Genomic DNA, 22,940 nt, shown 5'->3' on the forward strand with positions numbered 1-22,940 from the left:
AATTATTTGATTTTATTCTTTGTTTAGTCTTTGATTTCCTAATTTTTGGCAGCTATGTGACTCAATTGATTTGCTATTATGTTGTGTCTGTTTTGTATAAAGTGAATTTAAAAAAACATTTTTAAAAAAGTATGTTTTAATGTGGATATTGCTCAAGTAATGTTGGTGATAAGATTGATTGTTTGTTTGTTGTTTTATTGTCATACATCGTCACATATCTTACTAAACTGTAGCATGAAATCACACTTACAAAATGACACATGCAAAATACAACAACATATAAACAATTTCTTTATACAAAACTAATAAAATGATTCTTGACATTCTTGATTTTTTTTCCTAAAATTGATCATTAGAGAGATATTATGAATTGAGATACAGTGCAATACTGAGAGTATAAAAAAACTGTTATTTCTGATTATGAGAGAAAAGTATGAATATCAGCCTGTTATGACATCAGTAGAAAAACTTGCATATTCAAATATTATAAAATTGCATATTTTTGATGGACAGTGATGATGAATAATACTGAAGATTCTGCTGCAGGAAGACGGGAAGCTCCTTTGGGAAGCTCCTCAGGAGAAAGGCTTCACAATCTTCATTGAGATGTAATTCTGTGGACAGAAGGATTTCAGAGTTACTGCATTAAAAACACTATCTGAACATTGAATGGTTTAGACAAAGGAAATCATCGGCAGAGTGAGTGATCTCACAGGTAGAGAGTAGAACAGAATCCCGAGGAACAAGATCACAAGCAGAAGAAGAATCCCTCCGATGAAAATCCATCGGAATCTGCGCCAGACTATGAACTTCATGGTTTTGCAGGGGTTTATGAACCAGAAGAATGACGTGTCGGGGCGGCTGATGAAGACGAAACAAACAGCGACATTCACATTATGTAAATAAATATATAACAATCCACAATCTTGTTTGAAAAAATGCTACATTTCTTACTTAGGCTGCTCCAGTTTGGGATTCATGTTGGGCTCATCTCTGCCTTTCCCAGCTGGTCTCTCCTCCATCTCCTTCTCCTCCACGATTTCCAAGGTCATCTCTACTTTCCCCTGTGAAAATTTCAAACCAATATTTAAACTGACCAGGAAAAAAACATAAATAAGGACGATAACCCTGCGGACATAAACATACACTCAGCGCTTGTTTCCCGTCCTGCTCCATAATGCATGGCCACCAGCCTCGTACAGACTTCTGAGAAAAGAGTGAGTTGGGTGGAGGGTTTTTTGAGAAGGCTGACACTGACATCCCTGGCAACATCTTCAGGCTGCACTTCTCTGGGGTCTTAGCCGGGGGGATCAACTTGAGTAGGTCCAGTTCAATTGAACCTGTGACAGAGAGGACAGAAAATGATTATGTATATCATTATGGCGCACACATCGAAGTAAACCCCTGCCTTTCAAGGCTTTCACTTTGTCTGGTCATGTAATAAAATGAGGTAAATAACAGAAAATGTTTTTCACCTAAGTAGTCATCCAGGGAGAATTTGTCATTGTCCCATATCTGGATGATTAGTTTAGGAGGAATCCTAAATTCAGTTTTGTCCAGATTCCAGAAGTGCTCCTGTAAAAAAACAGACACTTAACTTTATATCATTACTAGAAATTATACCATCACACAACAAATGTTACGGTTATGAAAAACAACCCCTATACGCCTTGTTCCTGATTCGTGCTCTCACTCACTTTCCTGGAGACGACACATAGCTGCTCCGCAGGCAGATAGTCAAACCCAAAGCTGAACCTCCAGTTGAAGTTTCCGTCACCATCCAAGGATCTGTAGTGGACATCGGTCTTCTGCTTGTCCTCCTCCATCCCTGGCATCCATCTAGAAAATAATGTGGTCATTTTATTTTCCGATTAGCTTCGTATTTTAATAAAAAACATGCTCAGAATGTTAAAGGTAACAGGTGGGAAAAGTATTCTACCCCTTCACATAGATGTCGCTCATGTTTTCTCCAGTGATGCTTGTTTCATCCAGAATAACTTCAGTTGTGTTCCAAACGATGGCTCGCAAGGAGTACCTGTTTCAAATATACGATTATACTTCATCGTTCAATGCATCAAGTCAAAATATTTGATGAGGTAAAGACTTTCGTACTTCATGGGTTTGCGTGGAGTGATTTCACACGGAGGCCCTAGCAAACCGAGGTTCTTGGGGAAAACGTCAACCCACATTTGAATTTGTCCCTGCAGTGGAGGAAAAGGATGTGACTTTTAAAGAAAGCTATTGCACAAATACTTCACACATCTTAATTTTATTGTATCCTATAATAGTATGTTATCATATGTTATTGCTGTTGTTTCAACCTGGGACAGGTTGGGCTGGTGGGAGCTAAACAGGGTTCTTGTCTCCACGTGTTCTGGTACCAAGCCCTGGTTTCTGAGGACATGCAGGGCCAGCCTCTCTCTGGCTGGGCCCATGTGCTGGTGGATCACAGTGTTTGTCTCTGCAGAGGGTGTGACAGACATTGATGCGATGACGTATGATCAATTTTAAACAACAGACAAAATAACAACCAAGTAGCATACTCATAACTCTACAACACAAACTAAAAACAAAGACACAACCAGTGAGAATATAGATGTAATCATTCTATAAATAAAACACAGTGACAAACAGTACCAACCAAAATCTTGCAGGTAGTATTCTTTTCCTGAGAAAGTCAGTGAGCTGCCATCTCCCTCTATGCGTGGAGGAGGAACACCCTGCACTTTGGCCGTGTTCATGAGGATCTGAGACGGCTTCAGCTGGTCTCTCCACTGATTGATCCCTGATCTGCAAGAAAGGGAACCGACAGAGCCTCGTCCATCTCATTTGAACCACACAGAAACTATAATGTATGAGAGAAGACGTCGAGGTAGTTGTAGGATGTGCCATCGTACAAAGGATTTGGTATCGGTATCCATGCAGAAAGATACTCACACACAGTACGTCTGTGGCAGGCCACAGCAGGACCTGAAACAAGACAGGAGTCGGTTCTCCAGATCGATGACCGTCTCACCCACTTTTTCATCTCTGCTCAGGAGGTCGAAGTCATACACAGCAATCTTCAGGTCCTTGTCATGAGGCAGGAAGCAGGACAACTCAAACATCCTGCACAAAAATGTAAGACGTATAATGTATGTGTTTTTTATTTATGTTATTCACAATTTTGAATTAGTCATCATCATTTCAACGTCTAGAAAAGAAGCAGGAGGTTATTTGAGCAGGTCACATCACTGTCTTACCTCCCAATCTCTGGATTAAGGGTGTTTGGTTGGTAGTTATCTCTGTCCTCCAATGTTTTCCTCCCCAGTGCGATCTTAATGTATGGGTCACACTGAAATGAGAATGAAAAATATATTAACTCCAGTAAATCAAAGCATGTTTTTCACATAATAAAAGTCAAGGGCTTACAGTGCATGAGACATAAATGTTGGAAGGGATTTGTCACTAAACCAGTGGTGGTTGACCAGATATATCTTCATACAAAACTCACCATGCCATTTGTATCCTTTGGCTGCAGGTCAATACAGCGGACAACATATATCCTGACCACGCACTCCTGAGGTCCGCTCTCAGGAAGCTCTCTGAACTGCCTGTGTGGTGTTGGCGCCCCTGGATCATCTGACAGTGGGTAAATCTTGAATGATCCCTGTTCACCAGCAACAAGGACAATCCAGTTAATAACATAACACTTGTTAATTTTGAAGGGCTCAATAGATCCAGACTTGAGCCATTAAAATCTAACGTTAATATTCCCTCAAAAAATTGTAGATAATAAATGAAACTCTGCACTTGTCTTTTCTATGTGACTTTAACCACCATCTGATGAATGAAATGTCAAAATAAAAGAAGGTGATCAGCTGTCCAAAAACTCCCCGACCCCCCCCCCCCCCCCCCCCCCCCCCTTAATTTGAAAGACTTTGTGAGTGAGTGATAAGGCAGAATAATAATTGTGAAAGAATTTAACAGATAACATTTTATTTGGTTGACATTGCTGCCCCCTGCTGTTCATATTTAGCAACAGCAACCATTCTTTGCTGAAACCTTGATTTCAACTGAAATGTATACATTTTCCACTAGAGGGCAGGCAAAAGCTATGCAACAGTCAAAGTTGTGACTGTTCACATTACAAAGGTTCAGGTATAAGAACAGGCTGAGTGACAGTGATGCTTTGTTACCTTGAACTCTCCCACCACCGAGGGGTCGTCTTCGTCGTCTTCAGTCTTTCCTCGCTGAAGTTTGAAAGTGCTGCAGAAATCAGTGAGTCCCTGGAACTCCTCAACCTTCTCCAGTTCACATTTGTAAACCTGATAATCACACAACACAGTGATACTGACATGTTACAGATATCAAGTTACAAATGAGATATATTGGACTTAAGCATTATGTGTGACACCTAAAACAAAATAATTATTTGCTATTATTAACTCAGCCTAACCATATTTTCACATGAAGATTTCACAGAACTCCCACCTTTGATTTTCCAAATAACTCACTCTGAATCTTCCTGATGCTGGACTTCTCAGCATGAGAGTAAATCTTTTTGTTTTGGATGTTTACCGCACAAAATTAAGCTTAGATTAAATCAGTTCTTGTGTTTTCACAATATGCGAGGACACATCCTCACCTGCAATGTGTCGTATCGTTTTTTCAAGTAGGGCCCGCACTTTTTCTCCTGTCCGATAGAGGCGAAGAACTTACTCCACCAGTCCACTGTCTCCTCCTCCTGCACATCGGGGACGAATCATGATGAACTTGAAGTATTTTTTACAGTAAATATCAGCAGACTATTTGTGGAAGAAAGAAGAGATTCTTACCTTTTCTGCTTTGAGCTGCAAAGAGTGAAGCAAACAAAGTTCTTATTAATAAAAAACAATAGATGTAAACATTTTGCTAATGAATTTAGTGATGACAGGTTCATTCACCTCAGCTGTCATGATGGGTCTCCCTTCAATGTTTATGACCACATCTCCATGGGCAGCAGTGATCATTGCCACTGCAGAGTTCATGGAAAATGATCAAATAAATATTGTCTGTATATAGCCGAGTGTGTGAACGTGTGTAACAGTCCATGCATGTGTGTAAGTACCTCGAGCAGACCTGTGGACTTCATTGTTAATCTGATACGGGTCACAGCGGAACTCGTCCAGGCAGTTGATGGTGCACTGACCCACTACAGGCTTCCTTCCAAAGGGTCGGTGATCGATTACTTTCAGCACAATGGGAGGGGTGTACATCTCATCTTTGGGAAGGAGCTAGGAAAAGAACAGGATAATCCACATGTTTAGATGTTTACAGGTGCCTGGATATTTGGAATAGGACACGTTCTACTTTGACTCCACGGAGACGTGTGGTTAGTACCACTTTGAGCAGCAGCACAGATCCAGGGAAGTTCGGGTTCTTTTTGAAGTTCTTGATTACGGCAGTTTGAACAATCTCTCCACCACATTCCACAATCAAGCTGGGAGAGGTAACTGTGGCCAACTGGTAGGTCTTCATGTTCCTCAAACCCCAGGTCAAGACCTGGTGTCAAATAAGCAAATAAACACACTTGAAAAGTAGTGCAAGCAGATCCTTTCTCAGATGAGAACTGAGAAAGAAATGTGAGAAATCTTAGGGTTGGGCTGGTCTTGTCTGATCATGCAATCGTGTTGAAGTAATAAAGGAGCTGGAGGACTGGATTGTGTACCTCTATCGCAGTGAGCTGTACCACAGGCCTGATTCCCTGAGGAACCATGTAGAGCTTCTCCCCTCGTCGAGGAGGGACCAAGGGCAGCTCTCCCTGATTAGCCTGTAGGGCAAAGCACAGCATCGCCTCCTGCATTTAGATTCATAAAGCTGAGTTATAATATGTTTATTTGTATATGTCTGCTGTACCTTGTCCTTCAGTAGGAGCTCAGCAGCGAGCAGAACCTCCCCTGCACCGCGACCCTTTTTGGTGACTGGGAACCACAGTAGCTTCGTGGTGACGGCCACACTGGGATTCAGTTTCACCACTGGGGGGCACGTACAGTAACCCAAAGGCTCATCATTACCCTAGTTTAAAAAGTGCAGCAGCACACAATGAATTAGCAAAGTCTGGTCAGAACTCTGTAGGATTCTGTGAGTTGATCACAAGTTTAGCAAACTCAACATACAACTTGATCACTGTCATAAAGCTCCAAGACCACATCCGGAGGGTTGCGAGCGATTGTCTGTGGGTCTCCGTAGATTTCAATGTCCTCAAAGATGAGAGTCTGATCCCATGTGGGGTTCAGAGTGGCTCTGATGACTTCTGTGGTCTTACTCACGTGCAGGAATGACACATGAGCGTAGGGATCTGGAGAAGACGAGGGTAGTGTTTGACTGAAACGACTTTTTAATGAAATATTTACTTTGGTAAATGGTGCATCATGATTAGATAAAATGTATTCCTATTGACCTGGTTTCTATGCAAATACTGAGTCGTAAATGGACGGCTTTGTTTGTACCTGAGAAGCTGTCTTTGTCCATGGCACAGAGATTCCTCGCCTGATACACGTACACCCTCAGGTGGTAAATGTAAGACCCTGGAGGAAGATGATTGTTTTTATCAGCATGACAAACTAAAAACAAGATAATCTCACAGGATACCCACGACACCGCTGATAAGACACACATTATAAAGGATTTACTGACTTTAAGATTCATTGTTATCTTGCATTAGGGTCAGTCAGGAAGTTTAAAGAAACACAAGGTCTTTAGTCACCAGGAATGCACTTTATCTGACACATCGACTTACGACTAAAGCGGCAGGAAACAGTGGGGGTGTTGAGACCAAATCGTTTGGCTGCATCCATTTTACTGGCCTTCTCATCCACATCAACCCCCTGTTGACAAAATGCAGGGTGAGTAGCTTAAAGGAAAAATTCATAGCAAACATTTGAACAAAATATAAATAAAACTTTAAGAAAATGTTGTAGGACTAAAAAAAGTTGTCTGACAGGATCAGAGAGATGCAGAAGAACGATGACAGGATATAACTCACATGCTATTACTGTAAGTAACGTGTTGTGTCAACTGCTTTGGAATTGGACGGCATTCAAGAATGCGATGCATATTCAGCAACATTACTTAGTGCGGTTGAGCAAAACTCACTAATGCCCCTTCCAGTCCGAAGATGGCGGAGGCCCCGATGCCATCTGATGGGACCATCTTTCTCCTCCAGCAGCGGCGGCGGAACATGTCGGTGGAGCGCTCCTTCCTGTGAAACTTCCATCCAATCAGGGAAGAGTACTCCCAACCTTCAACCGATTCTCGTCGCTATGCAAGAGACAAGCACGAGAAAAGACTGAGAAGCTACGCTCATAACATCTCTCCAATCCACCGTTTTTCTCATCTACCACTTCCTCACCACAGCAACAGCCACTTTATCAGATGTCTTCTTCCTGGGTCTTATGAATCTCTTCCTGCGATGGACGTGGTACATCTTCTCTGCGGCAACCCAGGATTTGGGCTTATTATCAGGAGGAATGGTAAGTCCGTATTCCCAACCTAATAGCAGGACACACAGACATACACACAGACCTTGTGAGGCTCTAGTACTTCAGACATGAAGATTCTGATCTCAGTCTTTGTGTTCATGTTACCTTGCTCGTCCACAGCTTTGTTGCTGTCAAAGCTCCAGCTGTCCTTCTCCCAGGTCCATCCAGGAGGACAGTCAAACTCTTCCAGGCTCTGAACCTTTTCTCCATTCTGCACAACAGAGACTCATTTACGTCAAGTACATCTGTGTATTTGTAGCATTACAGTTATTAGATCAAATTATTTTGGGTTCTGTTAATAAACTCTAAATTTGTTTATTTCAACCATGACTGCTATTTGGTTGTCTGGGTTATCTAAGGAAATATTTCCAATAGTACAAGTTTATTACAGCTTCCCAAGTACAAAGATTTCACTTTTCATACTATTATTATTAATCACAAACTTTAAATCAGCATTACTAGATTTTCTTCCACATTACTTTCCTTTGAGCTTTGTTTTTTGCTCTCCAACACCAACTTCTGAGTGAAATGTTTGTTTTTTGCAGTGTAAATTCTTCACTGTGTTAATAAGCTAGTCTCTAACTTTGTCAGTTTGATGTTTGGAGCTGAGTGAGTAATCTGCAGTGGGTTTAACAGAGATTTTTTTTTAAATGAAAACAACTGCCTACTCTGTCTTGAATGAGGGTGAAGCTGTGGACCGTAACACTGTGCTGGTGGATGCTACATCATTCCAAAGATCTGAGGGGAAGCTGTTGATTAGGCTGACACAGGACCCCTTCTACAGCAGCTTTAAGTCGATTGGGTTATTATTCAGACAAAATTCCCAAAGTTATTCCATAATAATAAGTAGCCTTGATGAAATCTACACACCAGAACCAGACAGACACTGGGTCATATTTACGTACCTGTCCTTAGTGTATAACAGCACAAAAGCATCTGATATCGTTGGACACAAGCATGACTCGACAGGCTTTGGTCCTGTTATCGTCACCCACATGTTTCACATAGTGTCTCAAAGCTGAACTGTGTGTTTGTCGTACCACGTCTGTGTAGGGCTCCGCAGCCGGCTTCCACTCCCCACCAGGGAAACGTGTGTCATTCTGAAAAACCTCATCTGTGAACTCTTTGTGGCCCGCATCTGCTTCTGTTAACAGGCTGTAGAAAAAAGCAGCACCACAGCAAACACAAGCGGATGACTTTCAGCAACTCAGGACCGTGATTAACAGCTCAGGAAGAGTAGGATCAGAGAGAGCTAAAACTATTTACACAAGCCTCTGTGGGAGAATGTAAGCACTCCAGAAGTAGGAGGCACTGAGGGAGAGAGGGAAGGAGCCTTGAACCAAAACATCGGCTGAAATTCCTTTTCATTTCCTTTAATTGTGTTTTTGATGTGCATCTGGCATGTGAACAGGATTCTGATAAACTGCACAGTGACAACAGGATGTTTGTACATGAAACTGTACAAGCAATGAATCACGCAAGTCTCCGTGTGTGTGTGTGTCTGTGTATGTGCGTGCTTGTATGTGATGAAGTGATCTAATTAAGCTTACCATCGCTCAGGGTCAACAAGCCAGTCCTCCTCCCATTCCCATCCTCGCGGTGGCATGAAGCGTTCTTGTTTTAGTTTCACTTTTCCGGTCACATCTGAGAATTTATAGCGCCCGACCAGTTCATTGGTTCCCCACTTCCCAAACACCTGAGCCTGGTTCTCATACTGCAGGGAGACAACATCTGGGTTTAGGAACAATGTTTTACACAAAGCACAGTAAAGGGAAACCCACATATTTAAAACATTGTGTGTATAGAAACTATACCATTTCAGCATACACACGGAAGCTCCCCTCTGAAAAGCTGTTGAACTTCTTCTCATGGGCAGAGAGACCGAGCCACATGTTGACCCGCAGCTGAACAGGGATCTTCACACCTTTGTTTTTGTCCATGGGGTACTGAGGAATAAGATGTACCTTTTTTAGTTGTTTGGCATTTATCTATGAAGTTTATGAATGAAAATAAATGAAAATAAATCGATAAATAAATTGACTTTTTTATTTCACTTGGAGAAACATTGTGTTTTTTAGCACTATGTCTCTCTTGGACATCCTTCCTATTTATATTCTTTATTCACAATAGTATACGAATATTCAATATATTTGTTAACATACTTTCATACAGTTTGTTAAGTTAATGCATCACAATTGTAACAATTTCCTATATCCAGTGGACCAATTTGGGAAATACAGTACTAAGAAATAGAAAAGAATGTTTTTATGATTGCAGTAGGGTTTATTGGTGAAAACCGTGCCATGTTTTTTCTCTTAAAATGACAAAACAAGTTACTCTTGCTGTCAGTGTTTCTAATGAAAGGATTATAAAGTGAAATTTGCATTGTAAGATGTGCGCGACACCTGATGAAACTAAACATTATCCTAATTAAGGAAAATGCTCAGGTCAAACGTTTGAGCTGCAGCATCCTGTGCAGGGACTCTGAGACACCATCTGAGAAACATCTACTCAGAAATCACTGCAATGTTTATTGGTCTTGTACCTGCATGAAGATGGTCTGGGTTTTTCCACAGTGTTTGCCACAGGCTTGTTCACTGAAGTTGGAGTAGAGGATCTGGTTGGCTGGGACTCGGGCAAAGGCCACACGCTTCTCTTTTCTCAACATCCAGATGATCACATCTGGCATGCTGCTCTGAGGCTAATGGAGACACAAAACATTTCACTTATATCATTTAACTTCCCCCCATATATTTTTGAGCTACTTAAAACAGTTATGCTTGTAGTGGAAGACTCTGGTAGTAAACATTAAAGCTACATGCTACGATTTCTTTCTAACCTCTTCTGCCAGCTGCTTGATTCTGTCCAACCAGTCTTCAATGTCACTGACAGTAGCCCTCACGTCTGCGGCCTCTTCTCTCATGCGAGTGACCATTTGTGTGATATTGTCAACAGCAGCATCACGCAGGTTTTTAATTTGGAGGTCCAGTGCAGTCACGTTGGGTTGGCCCTCCATCCCCGGAAGCCTCAAACTGTCAAAACAGAGAAAAGTTAAACAAAAGAATTAAATCAGCCACCTGGAAATGCACATTACAGTTGCCTAGCGATAAGTTACACTATGTTGTAGTGTATGATCATTCACGTCTGTCTCACCCGTTAAGATCCTCAATCATGTGGTTTATGAGTTTTAGCCAAATCTCTCCCAGACGTGAATCTGGCACCTTGGCTAAGATGGCTATTTTTAAAGAGGTGAGGTGGGACTCCTAAAATAAATCACAACAGATAAAAGATTATTGAGTCATACTTTCTGTGTAGATGTGCAACATTTAGGCAAACACTCTGCCAACATGTGACTGTGACTAGTTCTCACCAGTTTCTCAGCGACAGAGAGGAGAACATTGACAGAGTCCAGACGGTGGCTGATGTCTTCCCAGTATGACGTGAGAATCACTACCGGCTTGGTGTCAGCCCAGGGAAGGTAATAGTACTGATTACCTGAGGTACACAAAATAAAATACACACAATCATTTTAAATACAAGTTGTAGATTTTACCACAAACTAAAGGGGAGGGTTATAGTGTGAGGAACAGTTTAACTAAAGAACTGCCCAGTGTTCACTACTATAGTGGACGTTTTCTTATATATTACACTGATAATTGTTTGTTATATTTTGGTAAAAATACCATTAACAGGGTTGAAATTTCTCCTACAAAATGTACCATTCTTAAATTTGCTCCATTAGACAACACTTGAACTGTCTAATTGTTTGTGTCATGTTGTTAGAACCTTAAAACAGGGTTATGGGCTGATAAGAATCCTTGCTGACTTCTTTTCGTACCATCAAACACAGCAAAGCTGAACCGGGTGGTGGATGCCAGGGGCTTGCAGGTGGAGTCCAGCTTGTTACCATAATTACCGATGCTGACCTCAAACTGAATTGGTTCACCCGGCTCTTGGAGCATGCATGCACCGTGGAACACGGCGCACAGAGAGTACTTCCTCCTGCGCTGGTATTTCTACAAGTTAAAAGAAGATGTGGCAGTGTAAAAGGTTAAGGCAGGAACATTGTTGTTTTGCCTTTCACTCAGTTTCCAAACACCTCTTGTGCTAGAGACTGAATATTTTCTGTAGGAAACCCTAAAGATGGACACTGAGAATATTGACTAACAGATTTAAAACTGTGGGTCTTGCATCTTAAGAAAATAAAATAGAAGGACACAACAGTAAGGACAGGTGTGTAGTGTTTACCTGAACCACCAGGATATCATCAGAGGGGATGTCTTCAACAATTTTGTTGATCTTTCCATCCAGTTGAGTGGACAGCTCAACGAGGACCCTCCCCCTGTAGGCGACCCCTTCGCCCTGCAACACATCCATGTAAAAACCTCACGTTTACATATTCAAGATAAAGGTGAAATATCTTGTGTCTCTTTTCAGTTGTAAACACTCAGCACTGAGCTGATGGGGGGGGGGGGTGTTACCTTGCCATGGTTGAGCTCCTCGTATGGGTCGGGCAGGCCAGTGAATTCTCTGGGGCTTCCGTACAGGTTGACATAGCAAGGACCAAAAGCTGGGAGAAAACCAACTTCTGATTCTGCGGTGCTCGCTGTAACACAAAGATGCTTTTTAAAAATCGACCTGGACAGTTTCAAGGCTTAAATCCAAGTATCTACCATGTGGCTTGTCATGAGGTTACATTTATTATTGCAGTGCCTGTCAGTCTGCAATATCTAGAACACTGATCATCATACAAATGCCATGATTACTTTCAATCTCTCCACCGGAAGAGGACATTTGGCTGAGATTCAAAAATGATGTCCCTATGGTGTCATTCCTGGTTAGACGATCCCTGCAAATTGTAAACGGCCATGTTAAATACTGGTTGTGATATTACTGTTGCTTGTGAAGCTGTGTATGAATGAAATTTCCTGTCTTACCAGTCATACATAGTCAGCTTGATGCGCTCACACATGGACGGGAACTACAGGGGCAGAATCGTGTGTTAAGTAGTGCTGAAGTTAAAACGTTTTTTATTATTTGAAGCAACATCATTTGACTCCTCTGTAGGTGCATCTTCAGCACCTTGACTTGGAGATTGATGAGTTGATTCCACTCTGGGTTTGCATTTTTCTCAATGATTTTGGTGCACAACTAAAACCAGAAAAAAAGATCACAATTTAAAAATATTCACACAGCAAGAACATTACAGAAACATTTTATTTTACTTTTGATTACAGATGATGTACCTTCTTCCCAGCAAAGCTGACTTCCAAATATGGGTCCACCAAGTTTTTCCGGTCTCCATTCCCTCCAAAGACTTGTTTTACAGTCTGAGTAAAGGCGTCATCCACTGCAACATTAAGTCATTCATAAGTAGGAATTCTCTGAAGGGATCTGAGTACATTACCCTGCAGGGTGTGGGAAACTTTATGACATTATAGGTCACTTACTCTGCGGCATATCCTCTGCGCGGTAGACTTTGAGGCTCAGAGTAGCCGATTGCATTGTGACACCAGCTGGCAACAGAAGATTGTTTTCTATGTCGTCCTGCTCCTCACTTGTCTCTTTCCTTTCAGACTGGAGGAAGGGAGGAGAGGAGGAGAGGAGAGGAGCGGAGAGGAGAGGAGAGGAGAGGAGAGGAGAGGAGAGGAGAGGTGAAGATATTTTTCAATGATATTTTTCAGCACTGAAATCTTTCTGTAGTTAACAGAAAGGAATGTGATGGTGAATAAGAAGGTAACTCGTACCGGTGGCGCATCCCCAGTGCCAACGACAATGATGCTGACTTCCAGGTAACCTCTGGCCCCTGAGCTGGGGTCATCAGGATCACTCAGGAGCAGCCATTTCCTCATTATGGCATGAGCTGGACAAAGTAAGCATGTTCAAATATTTACATATAATTTGTATAAACTAATTTGACTTTTTTACAGACTTGGTAACACTGACCTGGTTCATCGTAAATATAGCCAACGTCCAACTGGGTAAAACAGGAGAAAAACAATTAGGAACAAGTGAAATCTGTCACAGCTCTGTTCTATTACCTACTAGATAAATCCCTACAGATCAAAATGCTGAGATTAACAGAACATTGATCATGATTTCTGAAACACTTGAACTGGAATACCTTGAACTCTCCCATTAGACTGTCAGCTCGGAGGGAGGAGGAGTCATAAACCTGTCAAGGAAAGGCAGGCGTACAGCTTTAGCAGATGCAGAATTTTAAAAGCAAACATTTATTTGTGTAAAAACCATTGCATTATAAAGAATAAATCTACGCACCTGAATACTAATGCTCTCATCAAACAGCTCCGATGGGAGCATGTTAACATTGTAGAAAAACATCTGAGAGACAGAAAGAGCCATAAATGAGCAATTATTTCTCCTTTCACTGCATGGACAGTACAGTTTGATGTCTGACACGCTTTATTATCGTGACTGTGACAAACGTTTACAAGTTATTAATCTGAGATGCTTATTCTTTGGAAAAGGCTGAGGGTGAGGGAAGACAACATTGAAAAGAGGTGAATATGGAGGAGAAAGTTAAAGGCCGAAATACCTCAGAAGGTTATTGAAGCTGGCGGAGATTAGGTGGCAAAGACTGGAGGGAACAGACAAGCAAGATAAAAGGCACAAGTACAGGAAGTAATAATTTATTTGTTTATATGCAGAAAGGGAAGCGATGCATGGATTGTTACCTCATCGAAGAACGGGTTATTTCCTCTTCTTATTCTAGTCCTGTGAGTCTGTCCGCATGTGTTCACCTTGACCACCGGCTTGATGTTGTTGCCGGGCAACTGTCGACCCTTGATAACCCGAACGCGGATCTGGACATTGCAAGAATCAGTAAGGGGGCTGAACAAACAGAGCAACCATTTATCTGGGTCTTTTTTGAAAAGGCACCATTTGGGTTGACAAACACTGTATTCAGTATAGACAAAAGGCTGCTCAAAGAAGTTTCTGGGCCTGTTATGGGAACAGAAATATGATGTTCAGCCTTCAATGTGAATCTACACTGGTGCAGCATGCTGTCATTCATGTGATTAACAGTTAGAAATTCCCTCTACACTGGCATTTGTGATTATCCAGGAACAGAGTAATCAAAACTTAAACAATACCTGGAAGTCCTGAGGCCTGTTGGCCAGGGCTCTGTGCCTCTTACGGCTCAGACGAACTGGCTTGTTGTTGGGTCTTCCAGGCTGGTTTGGCTGAGTGGGAGCTCCCGGACTTCCCCCCTGACCTCCTCCCTCCATGTCTGCTTCGCCCTCCTCACCCTCGTCACTGTGGCCTGTCACAATGAACTCATTTGCAATATCATTCAAACTATTTGACAAACTGCTTTCTCGGCTTGATCTGGATCCAACATAAATAGACAACATGCACCCTCTCAATGGTGACATTCTTGTTGACGATAAGCACAAGCAACTCAGAAATCAATGATAAAAATGTCAACTTTTCATCCATTTTCTGCATGTGGGTCAGTGCGATGATAACCAGGGTTCCATATGAATAATTAGTCTGGATTTTCGACTTACCGCCCTGCGATTGTTTAAGCCCAAGTGACAACTGGTAAAAATTTGAAAAAAATACCCAAAAGACAGACAGACAGGCCAAAAACATGCTTTCATTTGCTGTAATCCATTTACTGCTACTTTTACTTTACTTTATATATATTATATTATGTATTGAAGTTTTTACATTTGTACTGTATTTGTGCATTTGTTTGCTTATAATTGTGACTTAAACACAAAAATAACCATATTGTCTCTTTTAATTAGTTAACTGTCTACTTACCATCATCCACATTATGAGTCACGTCTCCATCTGGCTGCTCATTCAGGCTTGGTGTGGTGCTGATAGGTGCATCATACCTAATGAGCAAATCAATGGTTGCCTGGGAATAAAAAAATTTAATTTTTCTCAGTTAACATTTTCTTCTCTGCTGTATATGTCTGATACATAATGTCATGTTGCAGGATTCAGCAAAGTCAGCTACTTCCTGCAGACCTACACAGATACCAGGCATTATCTGCTGCCAGAGCAGGAGCTGCCTTTTGGTATAAAATTGCAACGTTTAGGATAATGTTATTCACCCCAGTCGCCTGTTGCTTCTCATTGATCAGCGGCACGTTCTTGGACGGGAGGGACTTCCCTTGACCACTGGCCAAGTCTCTCAGGGAGATTTTTGCCGAACCGATGAGTCTGAAAGGCAATCACAGAAACATTCCTTTGCTCAGACGATCGTACAAACATCAGCAAATGAATCATCACAGCTGGAAAGAAACAATCACATGGATGGGTGGCTATAAAAGAAACACAAGGGGGGGAAACTTGTGCAATTCTAACATGAGGGAATTAGATGCCGAGTTTGTGACTGTGCTCTGGATTTTTGACAGTTTGTACTTCCCAATTTCACTTCTTCACATATTATGACGAACTGAGCAACGACACCTACATTGTTTCTTTGTCCACCAAACAGATGTCATGTAGCAACGGTGATTAATTACTGTGATGGATTGCAACACTAGGGCAGAAGACAAATATGAACACCACGGTTTAAAGTGTTTGATTAATTGCAACCACAAATGGAGGCTATGATTCATATGTAAAAAAAATTGTTTTACTAAAAATCTGCTTTGCCAATGTGAGCGACAATGTCATAATTCGAGGGGGCCGAGACTTTGCTGCATGACAAAAAACGGAAGATGGAAACAATTATCATTTACCGCAGGCATGTGATGGGCGATCTCTGCCCAGTTGAAAGTAGGAAAACTACAGAATCAAGGAGGCGGGCTAAAAGCTTGTCTAAAGTAAGCAACATGAGTACAGGCACAGTCATACTCATGATTATGCTCTGGCACTCTCTTCTCTCTCATTCTCAAAACATACGAACGAACACGGGTGGGGAACCTTTTAGCTATCAAGGGCCATTTCAATTTTTATAACATCTTTCGAGGGCCAAGTGCCTTGTGAATAAATTCAGTAGCTCATTTAGCTCATTTTGCAAGTTTAGGTCGGTCAGTCTTAAGGGGAACCCAGTATTTGCAGTCTGGGTAAAAACAAGAGAATTTGTAATCTTAGACAATGTATGGAGAGCCGGAGGAGATGGCGGGGCATGCGGTTAGCGCAGTGCAAATTATAGAGACACAGAGAGGAGCAGTAAATTACTGAAAGAGCTGCTGAAAACTGTAAAACATAACTTTTCAGGGCCCAAACATGTATGAAAATACCCCAAATTAACACTGTAAGCTAACTTAATGGAGCTGTGCATGGCTCCCTGGTTGCCATAAAAACTTAAAAGGTGTTTAGTTTGTCCAGTCTGAGAGCAGCCGCTCCAGTTGTAAATATAAAGTATTTAAATATAAAGGGGCCATTCTAGGATAAATAATTTATTCACCCTGACCGTGACCTGACAGGCATACAGCCAGAAGGGACCACCATGAATGTTAGTCTGCTATTTTATCTTACTTTCCTTGAGTGCAGGAAAAAAAAACATATGGGGCCTGGAAGCCGGAGGTTCCCTACAACTCACATTGGGCTTGTGCTTGAAAATGATGGTCAGCTGAAATGTGGTATTCACTGTCCCTGCCACTGCAAACGCCACATACCTAGATTGGTTTACACAGATTAAGGTTTTGTATATATAACAAACTCTCCTAGGAAGCTAGAAAATAAACTCCAGTTGAACTCTGGTTTTAAGTATTTGGGTCTGCTCCAGAGCAGGAAAAGGAAAATGACTTTTTAACTGCAGTGAGAGAGCCACTGGATGATGTACCTGGTAAACTGATATATTTTCTACTACAGTACATGGGTCATTGACGTGACGCCTATATTTTCTGTCCGACTGCATTTTCTTCTGTTAATAAAGGTTTAAATACATAAAGAAATACCATATATATATGTAGTACCTGACCCGTATATGTACACACTTTAAATTTCCAAAAACCATTAGTTATTTAAATGTTTCTGTTTTTTAAAGTGTCAAAATATCATGTGGTGCAACCGTCCGGCCATGACTGCTGTTGTGAAAGCTTCTTTGAAATTACTCAAAATCTATTCAAATTTATTTTCTGCCATATTTGGCATGATTTCCAAAGTCTTTTGTAATCCTGTACAAAATTGCAAAGCATTTTCATTTATATTTCCATCATAGTATACAAACAAACGTTGTCCGATGATGTCCATTTTATGAAATATCATGTGGTGCGACCATCAAGAAAGGACCAATTTGGGACTTTGATGTTGAAATCCATTCAAAGACAGGAAGTTGCATCATAGACCATTTTGCCAAGGACCCATGGAAGCAGCAACAGGTTTGTAACTCTCTCTCAAATTTTGAAAAAAATAACCTTTTTCACAGCTGGTATGTAGTTGCCACATTTGGATATCATGTGGTATGTGATATGATATCAAGTTATTTCTAAAAATATATATTTTGATTATAAATTTCATAGTGATCTTTTGTGCTGACCTAGTTTGTTTTCTTTAGGTGGCCAATTCTGTGGCTGTAAATTTTGACTGAACTAGAAAAACATCATGTGGTGCGACCAAATGTGGTGCGACCATTGCAGAGTGTTTTACATGATAGATATATGTCCTAGATTGGGAGTTTTGGGGCTTTTTTAAATTCAATTAATGATTTATATACATAAAGTACTTTATTTTAGTATTATTTGGAAAATATTTCTATGCAATTAGAGTATTTTTTTCTAATATTTCAGAAACAACGGTTTATGTTTAATTTTTGTACAATATCATGAATAAATACCACCCCAAAAATGTAACATGTAATTTTACCTCGGTTATTATGAATTTATTAGTAATTTATTATTTATTTATGTGTTTATTTATTTATAACTGTTTAAATTTATTTTACCAGATGCCACTTCCAAGCAAAATAAAAACCGCCACATACCTAGATTGGTTTACACAGATTAAGGTTTTGTATATATAACAAACTCTCCTAGGAAGCTAGAAAATAAACTCCAGTTGAACTCTGGTTTTAAGTATTTGGGTCTGCTCCAGAGCAGGAAAAGGAAAATGACTTTTTAACTGCAGTGAGAGAGCCACTGGATGATGTACCTGGTAAACTGATATATTTTCTACTACAGTACATGGGTCATTGACGTGACGCCTATATTTTCTGTCCGACTGCATTTTCTTCTGTTAATAAAGGTTTAAATACATAAAGAAATACCATATATATATGTAGTACCTGACCCGTATATGTACACACTTTAAATTTCCAAAAACCATTAGTTATTTAAATGTTTCTGTTTTTTAAAGTGTCAAAATATCATGTGGTGCAACCGTCCGGCCATGACTGCTGTTGTGAAAGCTTCTTTGAAATTACTCAAAATCTATTCAAATTTATTTTCTGCCATATTTGGCATGATTTCCAAAGTCTTTTGTAATCCTGTACAAAATTGCAAAGCATTTTCATTTATATTTCCATCATAGTATACAAACAAACTTTGTCCGATGATGTCCATTTTATGAAATATCATGTGGTGCGACCATCAAGAAAGGACCAATTTGGGACTTTGATGTTGAAATCCATTCAAAGACAGGAAGTTGCATCATAGACCATTTTGCCAAGGACCCATGGAAGCAGCAACAGGTTTGTAACTCTCTCTCAAATTTTGAAAAAAATAACCTTTTTCACAGCTGGTATGTAGTTGCCACATTTGGATATCATGTGGTATGTGATATGATATCAAGTTATTTCTAAAAATATATATTTTGATTATAAATTTCATAGTGATCTTTTGTGCTGACCTAGTTTGTTTTCTTTAGGTGGCCAATTCTGTGGCTGTAAATTTTGACTGAACTAGAAAAACATCATGTGGTGCGACCAAATGTGGTGCGACCATTGCAGAGTGTTTTACATGATAGATATATGTCCTAGATTGGGAGTTTTGGGGCTTTTTTAAATTCAATTAATGATTTATATACATAAAGTACTTTATTTTAGTATTATTTGGAAAATATTTCTATGCAATTAGAGTATTTTTTTCTAATATTTCAGAAACAACGGTTTATGTTTAATTTTTGTACAATATCATGAATAAATACCACCCCAAAAATGTAACATGTAATTTTACCTCGGTTATTATGAATTTATTAGTAATTTATTATTTATTTATGTGTTTATTTATTTATAACTGTTTAAATTTATTTTACCAGATGCCACTTCCAAGCAAAATAAAAACCGCTCGCCATATGCAGCGTGTTAATTCCGACCCTGTAGCAAGAGCGGAGAATCTTGCTCAGAGAAGAGAAAGGTATGTTAAAACATTTTAAAAATGAAAAATACAAATAAGGCAACATGAAGTACATATTGCTCTTATGTGTTTTTCATTACTGGACGAAATGCATATTTGCATTAAAATGTTCATCTATCATTAGTCCAAAATAACTTATTGATTCATGACATGACATTACATATCTTTTTCAGCTACGAGAGAAATAAACAGCAGGGAGAGATTCCATATGCCAAGTCAAGTGAGTTGACAGAGAGAGAGAAAAGGAATCAGAGAGAGAACTGGAGGGCTGCATCCAGAGCTTACAGAGAAAGTAAAAATATGGCAAACGCTGTGTTAGACCTTACGCCGCCATCTATGGAGAACATTCCACCAGTTCTGGTTGATGTACACAAGAGCAGCCAGTTTAATGAAATGTTTGTTCACAACAATGTGTGCTGCACTTAAATGTTCTTGATGAGATTTTTATTAAAAAAAATGTTTAGGAAATGTTTGTGTTCATGAAAATTCTATGAAATTTTAATAAAATCTGGTTTAAGTCAAATTATTGTATGGAATTTATTGTTTATTGATCGTTTTAAACGATAGGAGGTTTTCATATAATTTGGAGCAACCACTCATCATGTGGTGCGACCAATAATACCAAGACCTGTATTCAATTTAAAGTAAAATATACAATTTCTGTGGCTGAAATATTAATCACTGATACAGTATGCTTAAATGAATGGTATTTTTTTAACATTTTTATCAATTTTATGCACTTTACCGGAAAGATAAGTCTGTTAACTACATTTAATAAGGGGACGGTGACATTATAGAACAAAAATATGAGATCATTATTTACAAAAACTCTAAAGAAATGCAACTACTTTGTTACTAATGACTTTATATTAAAAAAAATGTAAGCATATTAAGGAAATTAATTCATTTTAAGATAAATTACGGTCGCACCACATGACATTTTTTAAGGCCACGGCCAATTCATCTAGATGAAAAAGCACTAAAATCAAATAATTTGAAATTTTGATATGATTTTATGTGTACACAACATTCCTAATGTTTGAATAATTATAATAGATATTCTTTTTTTTTGTATTTTAAAATTGGCCTGTTGAAAATCCTTATACGTCATTGACCCACATACATATCACTTTAAACAAGCTTATTTGAGCAAACTAAAATATCAACTGGGCATTCACTGCTGCTGAGCTTGTGAGCCAGATTCCTTGTGGAATGTTTTCTATATTGCAGTGTTGCTCTCAAAGTGTTGCCTGAATTTCCCATTTTTCCTCCACAGTCAGCATGATACTTTTGCAAAGCATTACAGGCTGAACCACTGCCAGTCACCACAGATGTGCCAGTGACAAGCCAGAGCAAGCTCCCTCATTCACCCCACTGTAGCGTTGCAAACAGTGAATATGGAAAAGTATTGTGCGTGCGTGTGTGGCCGATGCGGTCAGCACTCCACCCTCACCCTCAAAATACATCATCATACACAATCACTCACTAGTGACAGAGTGGATATGTCATTACCATTGTGCATGCACTGAGAAAAACAGAGCGACTCAGACTCATAATGTACAGAATGCAGTGAACATAATGAAAACCAATAGAAAATTAAGCAGAGTTATAAATCTCATCACCATCATCATCGCAGCCTGAGTCTACAGAGGGGAAAGTTAGAAAGAGGCTATCTTTTCCTTTTCCTTTTAAGGCAACATTCCTCCCACACGAGCTGGAGCTCTGTTATGACGGAGACAAGGCACTGTGTTTACTGACACTGCAAGTCTTGACATGGTCGCAGTGCATCCTGCAGCTCGGTGAAGTTAAAACACGGTGCTCTGCTCCATGGGAAAAAGCTCATAATAACTGGGGGGGGGGGGGGGGGGGGGGGACTTTTTAAGCAGAACACATGTCACATCATGTCAAGTTCTCACGGAGTTGAGGCAAAGCACTTCACAATCAGGGCAAAGTCAAGAAAGCACAATCATGGATACAAGGAATAAGTGGTGCAAAAGTGACCATTGGTCTGAGTGATGCTTGTCATGCACGTACTTATCTTTGCCGATTGTTTCAAAGTCTTTCACCACCACACTGATGAATGAGGATGGATCCAGGGAGGAGCCTTTCAGATCGAATTCGAGCCTCTGCAGGACAACGACAGGGACAGGATTAGTTTCAACTAGTTTCAACTGTAATAACAGCTCGCTGGTCATTAATCGTTCCCTATGAAGCATTAACTGAAATCATCACTTACTTCATTCCACACAGGATTCAACTCGTTATCAATCGCTTTGGTTTTCTTCTTTTCACCTGTAACCACAAAGGAAAATATATTTTACTGGCACGAGTCATATCGAGAGGGAATCAAAGGGTAATTTGCACAAAGGAATCAAATATACTAAAGTTATTATAAATAGATAAATGAAGCCACAGCCCTCTGTACAGAAGTATTGTTTTGACCTTATAAGGATGCAGACTTTATATGCTGCTGTATTTGAAAATCATGAGGATGACAGAAACATATGAAAGTTTGATAGGAACTGAAACAGTGTGCGCATCTACTTGATCGAGCACACAGCAGTTTACAGAGGAGGAAATAAAAAAAGGTTTAAGTCAATTTGATCTCTCACCTCTGAAGGTCACCGCAGCTATTGGATCTGGGTTTCCAAGTCTCTTTTTGGGGATCCCACTGGCGGACTCCACAATGACCCGCAGCATTTTTCACGTAGGGTCCAAGTTTACTCGCAGAAAGAAAACATGTTCCGCTGCTGCTGCTGTGGCTCAGGGAGTTTACTCTCAGGAGGAACTGAGACACAGATGCGAGGAGGAGAGGAGGGCAGCTGCTCTCATGAGTCACAGCCACAGGAAGCATTCACAACCCAGAAGTGCAGAAGATTCTCATCATCTTTTCAGAAACAGTCCCTGGTCACAGCTTTGTGATCAATGTGCAGATCAACGTGTGGATTCATCCAACATCCAGGTGAACAGCCTCTCTGGTGCTGCAGCGCCTCCCAATGGCAGTATTATTAACGCCTCCTCTGCCTGCTGATGTTCACGCTAACATTGATGTCACCGGTGTTGTGGAATAATAATAAAATAATAAAACAACAGTCTCATCTCAGATTAGATTGTTTCACGTGGCCACCAGCATTAAAATAACCAGAGAAAAGTAAAA

At 40.2% G+C, this 22,940-nt stretch overlaps 1 protein-coding gene across 1 annotated transcript; it reads right to left on the reverse strand.

Moving 5' to 3' along the window:
• Positions 1–169: 169 nt before the first annotated feature.
• On the reverse strand, positions 170–22,683 carry myofl (myoferlin like). Its single transcript, XM_034608793.1, has 54 exons — positions 22,396–22,683; positions 22,020–22,075; positions 21,818–21,909; positions 15,593–15,701; positions 15,294–15,393; positions 14,618–14,787; positions 14,198–14,326; positions 13,782–13,844; positions 13,627–13,677; positions 13,449–13,479; positions 13,250–13,365; positions 12,953–13,079; positions 12,749–12,852; positions 12,585–12,653; positions 12,440–12,483; positions 12,269–12,351; positions 11,984–12,108; positions 11,751–11,864; positions 11,341–11,518; positions 10,873–10,997; positions 10,656–10,765; positions 10,342–10,534; positions 10,048–10,203; positions 9,317–9,448; positions 9,053–9,216; positions 8,543–8,657; positions 7,608–7,713; positions 7,373–7,512; positions 7,117–7,281; positions 6,761–6,848; positions 6,471–6,548; positions 6,138–6,319; positions 5,878–6,036; positions 5,690–5,791; positions 5,362–5,523; positions 5,090–5,255; positions 4,926–4,996; positions 4,818–4,832; positions 4,628–4,726; positions 4,179–4,307; positions 3,494–3,649; positions 3,243–3,334; positions 2,938–3,108; positions 2,642–2,790; positions 2,322–2,461; positions 2,113–2,201; positions 1,940–2,035; positions 1,698–1,839; positions 1,476–1,575; positions 1,147–1,340; positions 955–1,064; positions 714–861; positions 479–614; positions 170–424 (listed from the first exon to the last, which is right to left on the reverse strand). Exons 1-53 carry the CDS (start codon positions 22,481–22,483, stop codon positions 576–578), a joined length of 6,132 nt encoding a protein of 2,043 aa, XP_034464684.1. The 5' UTR covers positions 22,484–22,683; the 3' UTR covers positions 170–424; positions 479–575.
• Between the last annotated feature and the right edge of the window lie 257 nt (positions 22,684–22,940).

This window comes from Hippoglossus hippoglossus, chromosome 15, assembly GCF_009819705.1.
Source record: "Hippoglossus hippoglossus isolate fHipHip1 chromosome 15, fHipHip1.pri, whole genome shotgun sequence".
Lineage (NCBI taxonomy): Eukaryota > Metazoa > Chordata > Actinopteri > Pleuronectiformes > Pleuronectidae > Hippoglossus > Hippoglossus hippoglossus.

Excerpts from the sequence above, each read along its gene's own strand:
- myofl (XM_034608793.1), bottom strand. The coding sequence starts at position 22,483 with ATGCTGCGGGTCATTGTGGAGTCCGCCAGTGGGATCCCCAAAAAGAGA. Across the intron at positions 13,080-13,249 it reads GCACTGGGGATGCGCCACCG|TCTGAAAGGAAAGAGACAAG; the intron begins GTACGAGTTACC and ends CCCTTCCTCCAG. Across the intron at positions 10,535-10,655 it reads ATGATTGAGGATCTTAACGG|TTTGAGGCTTCCGGGGATGG; the intron begins GTGAGACAGACG and ends CTGTTTTGACAG.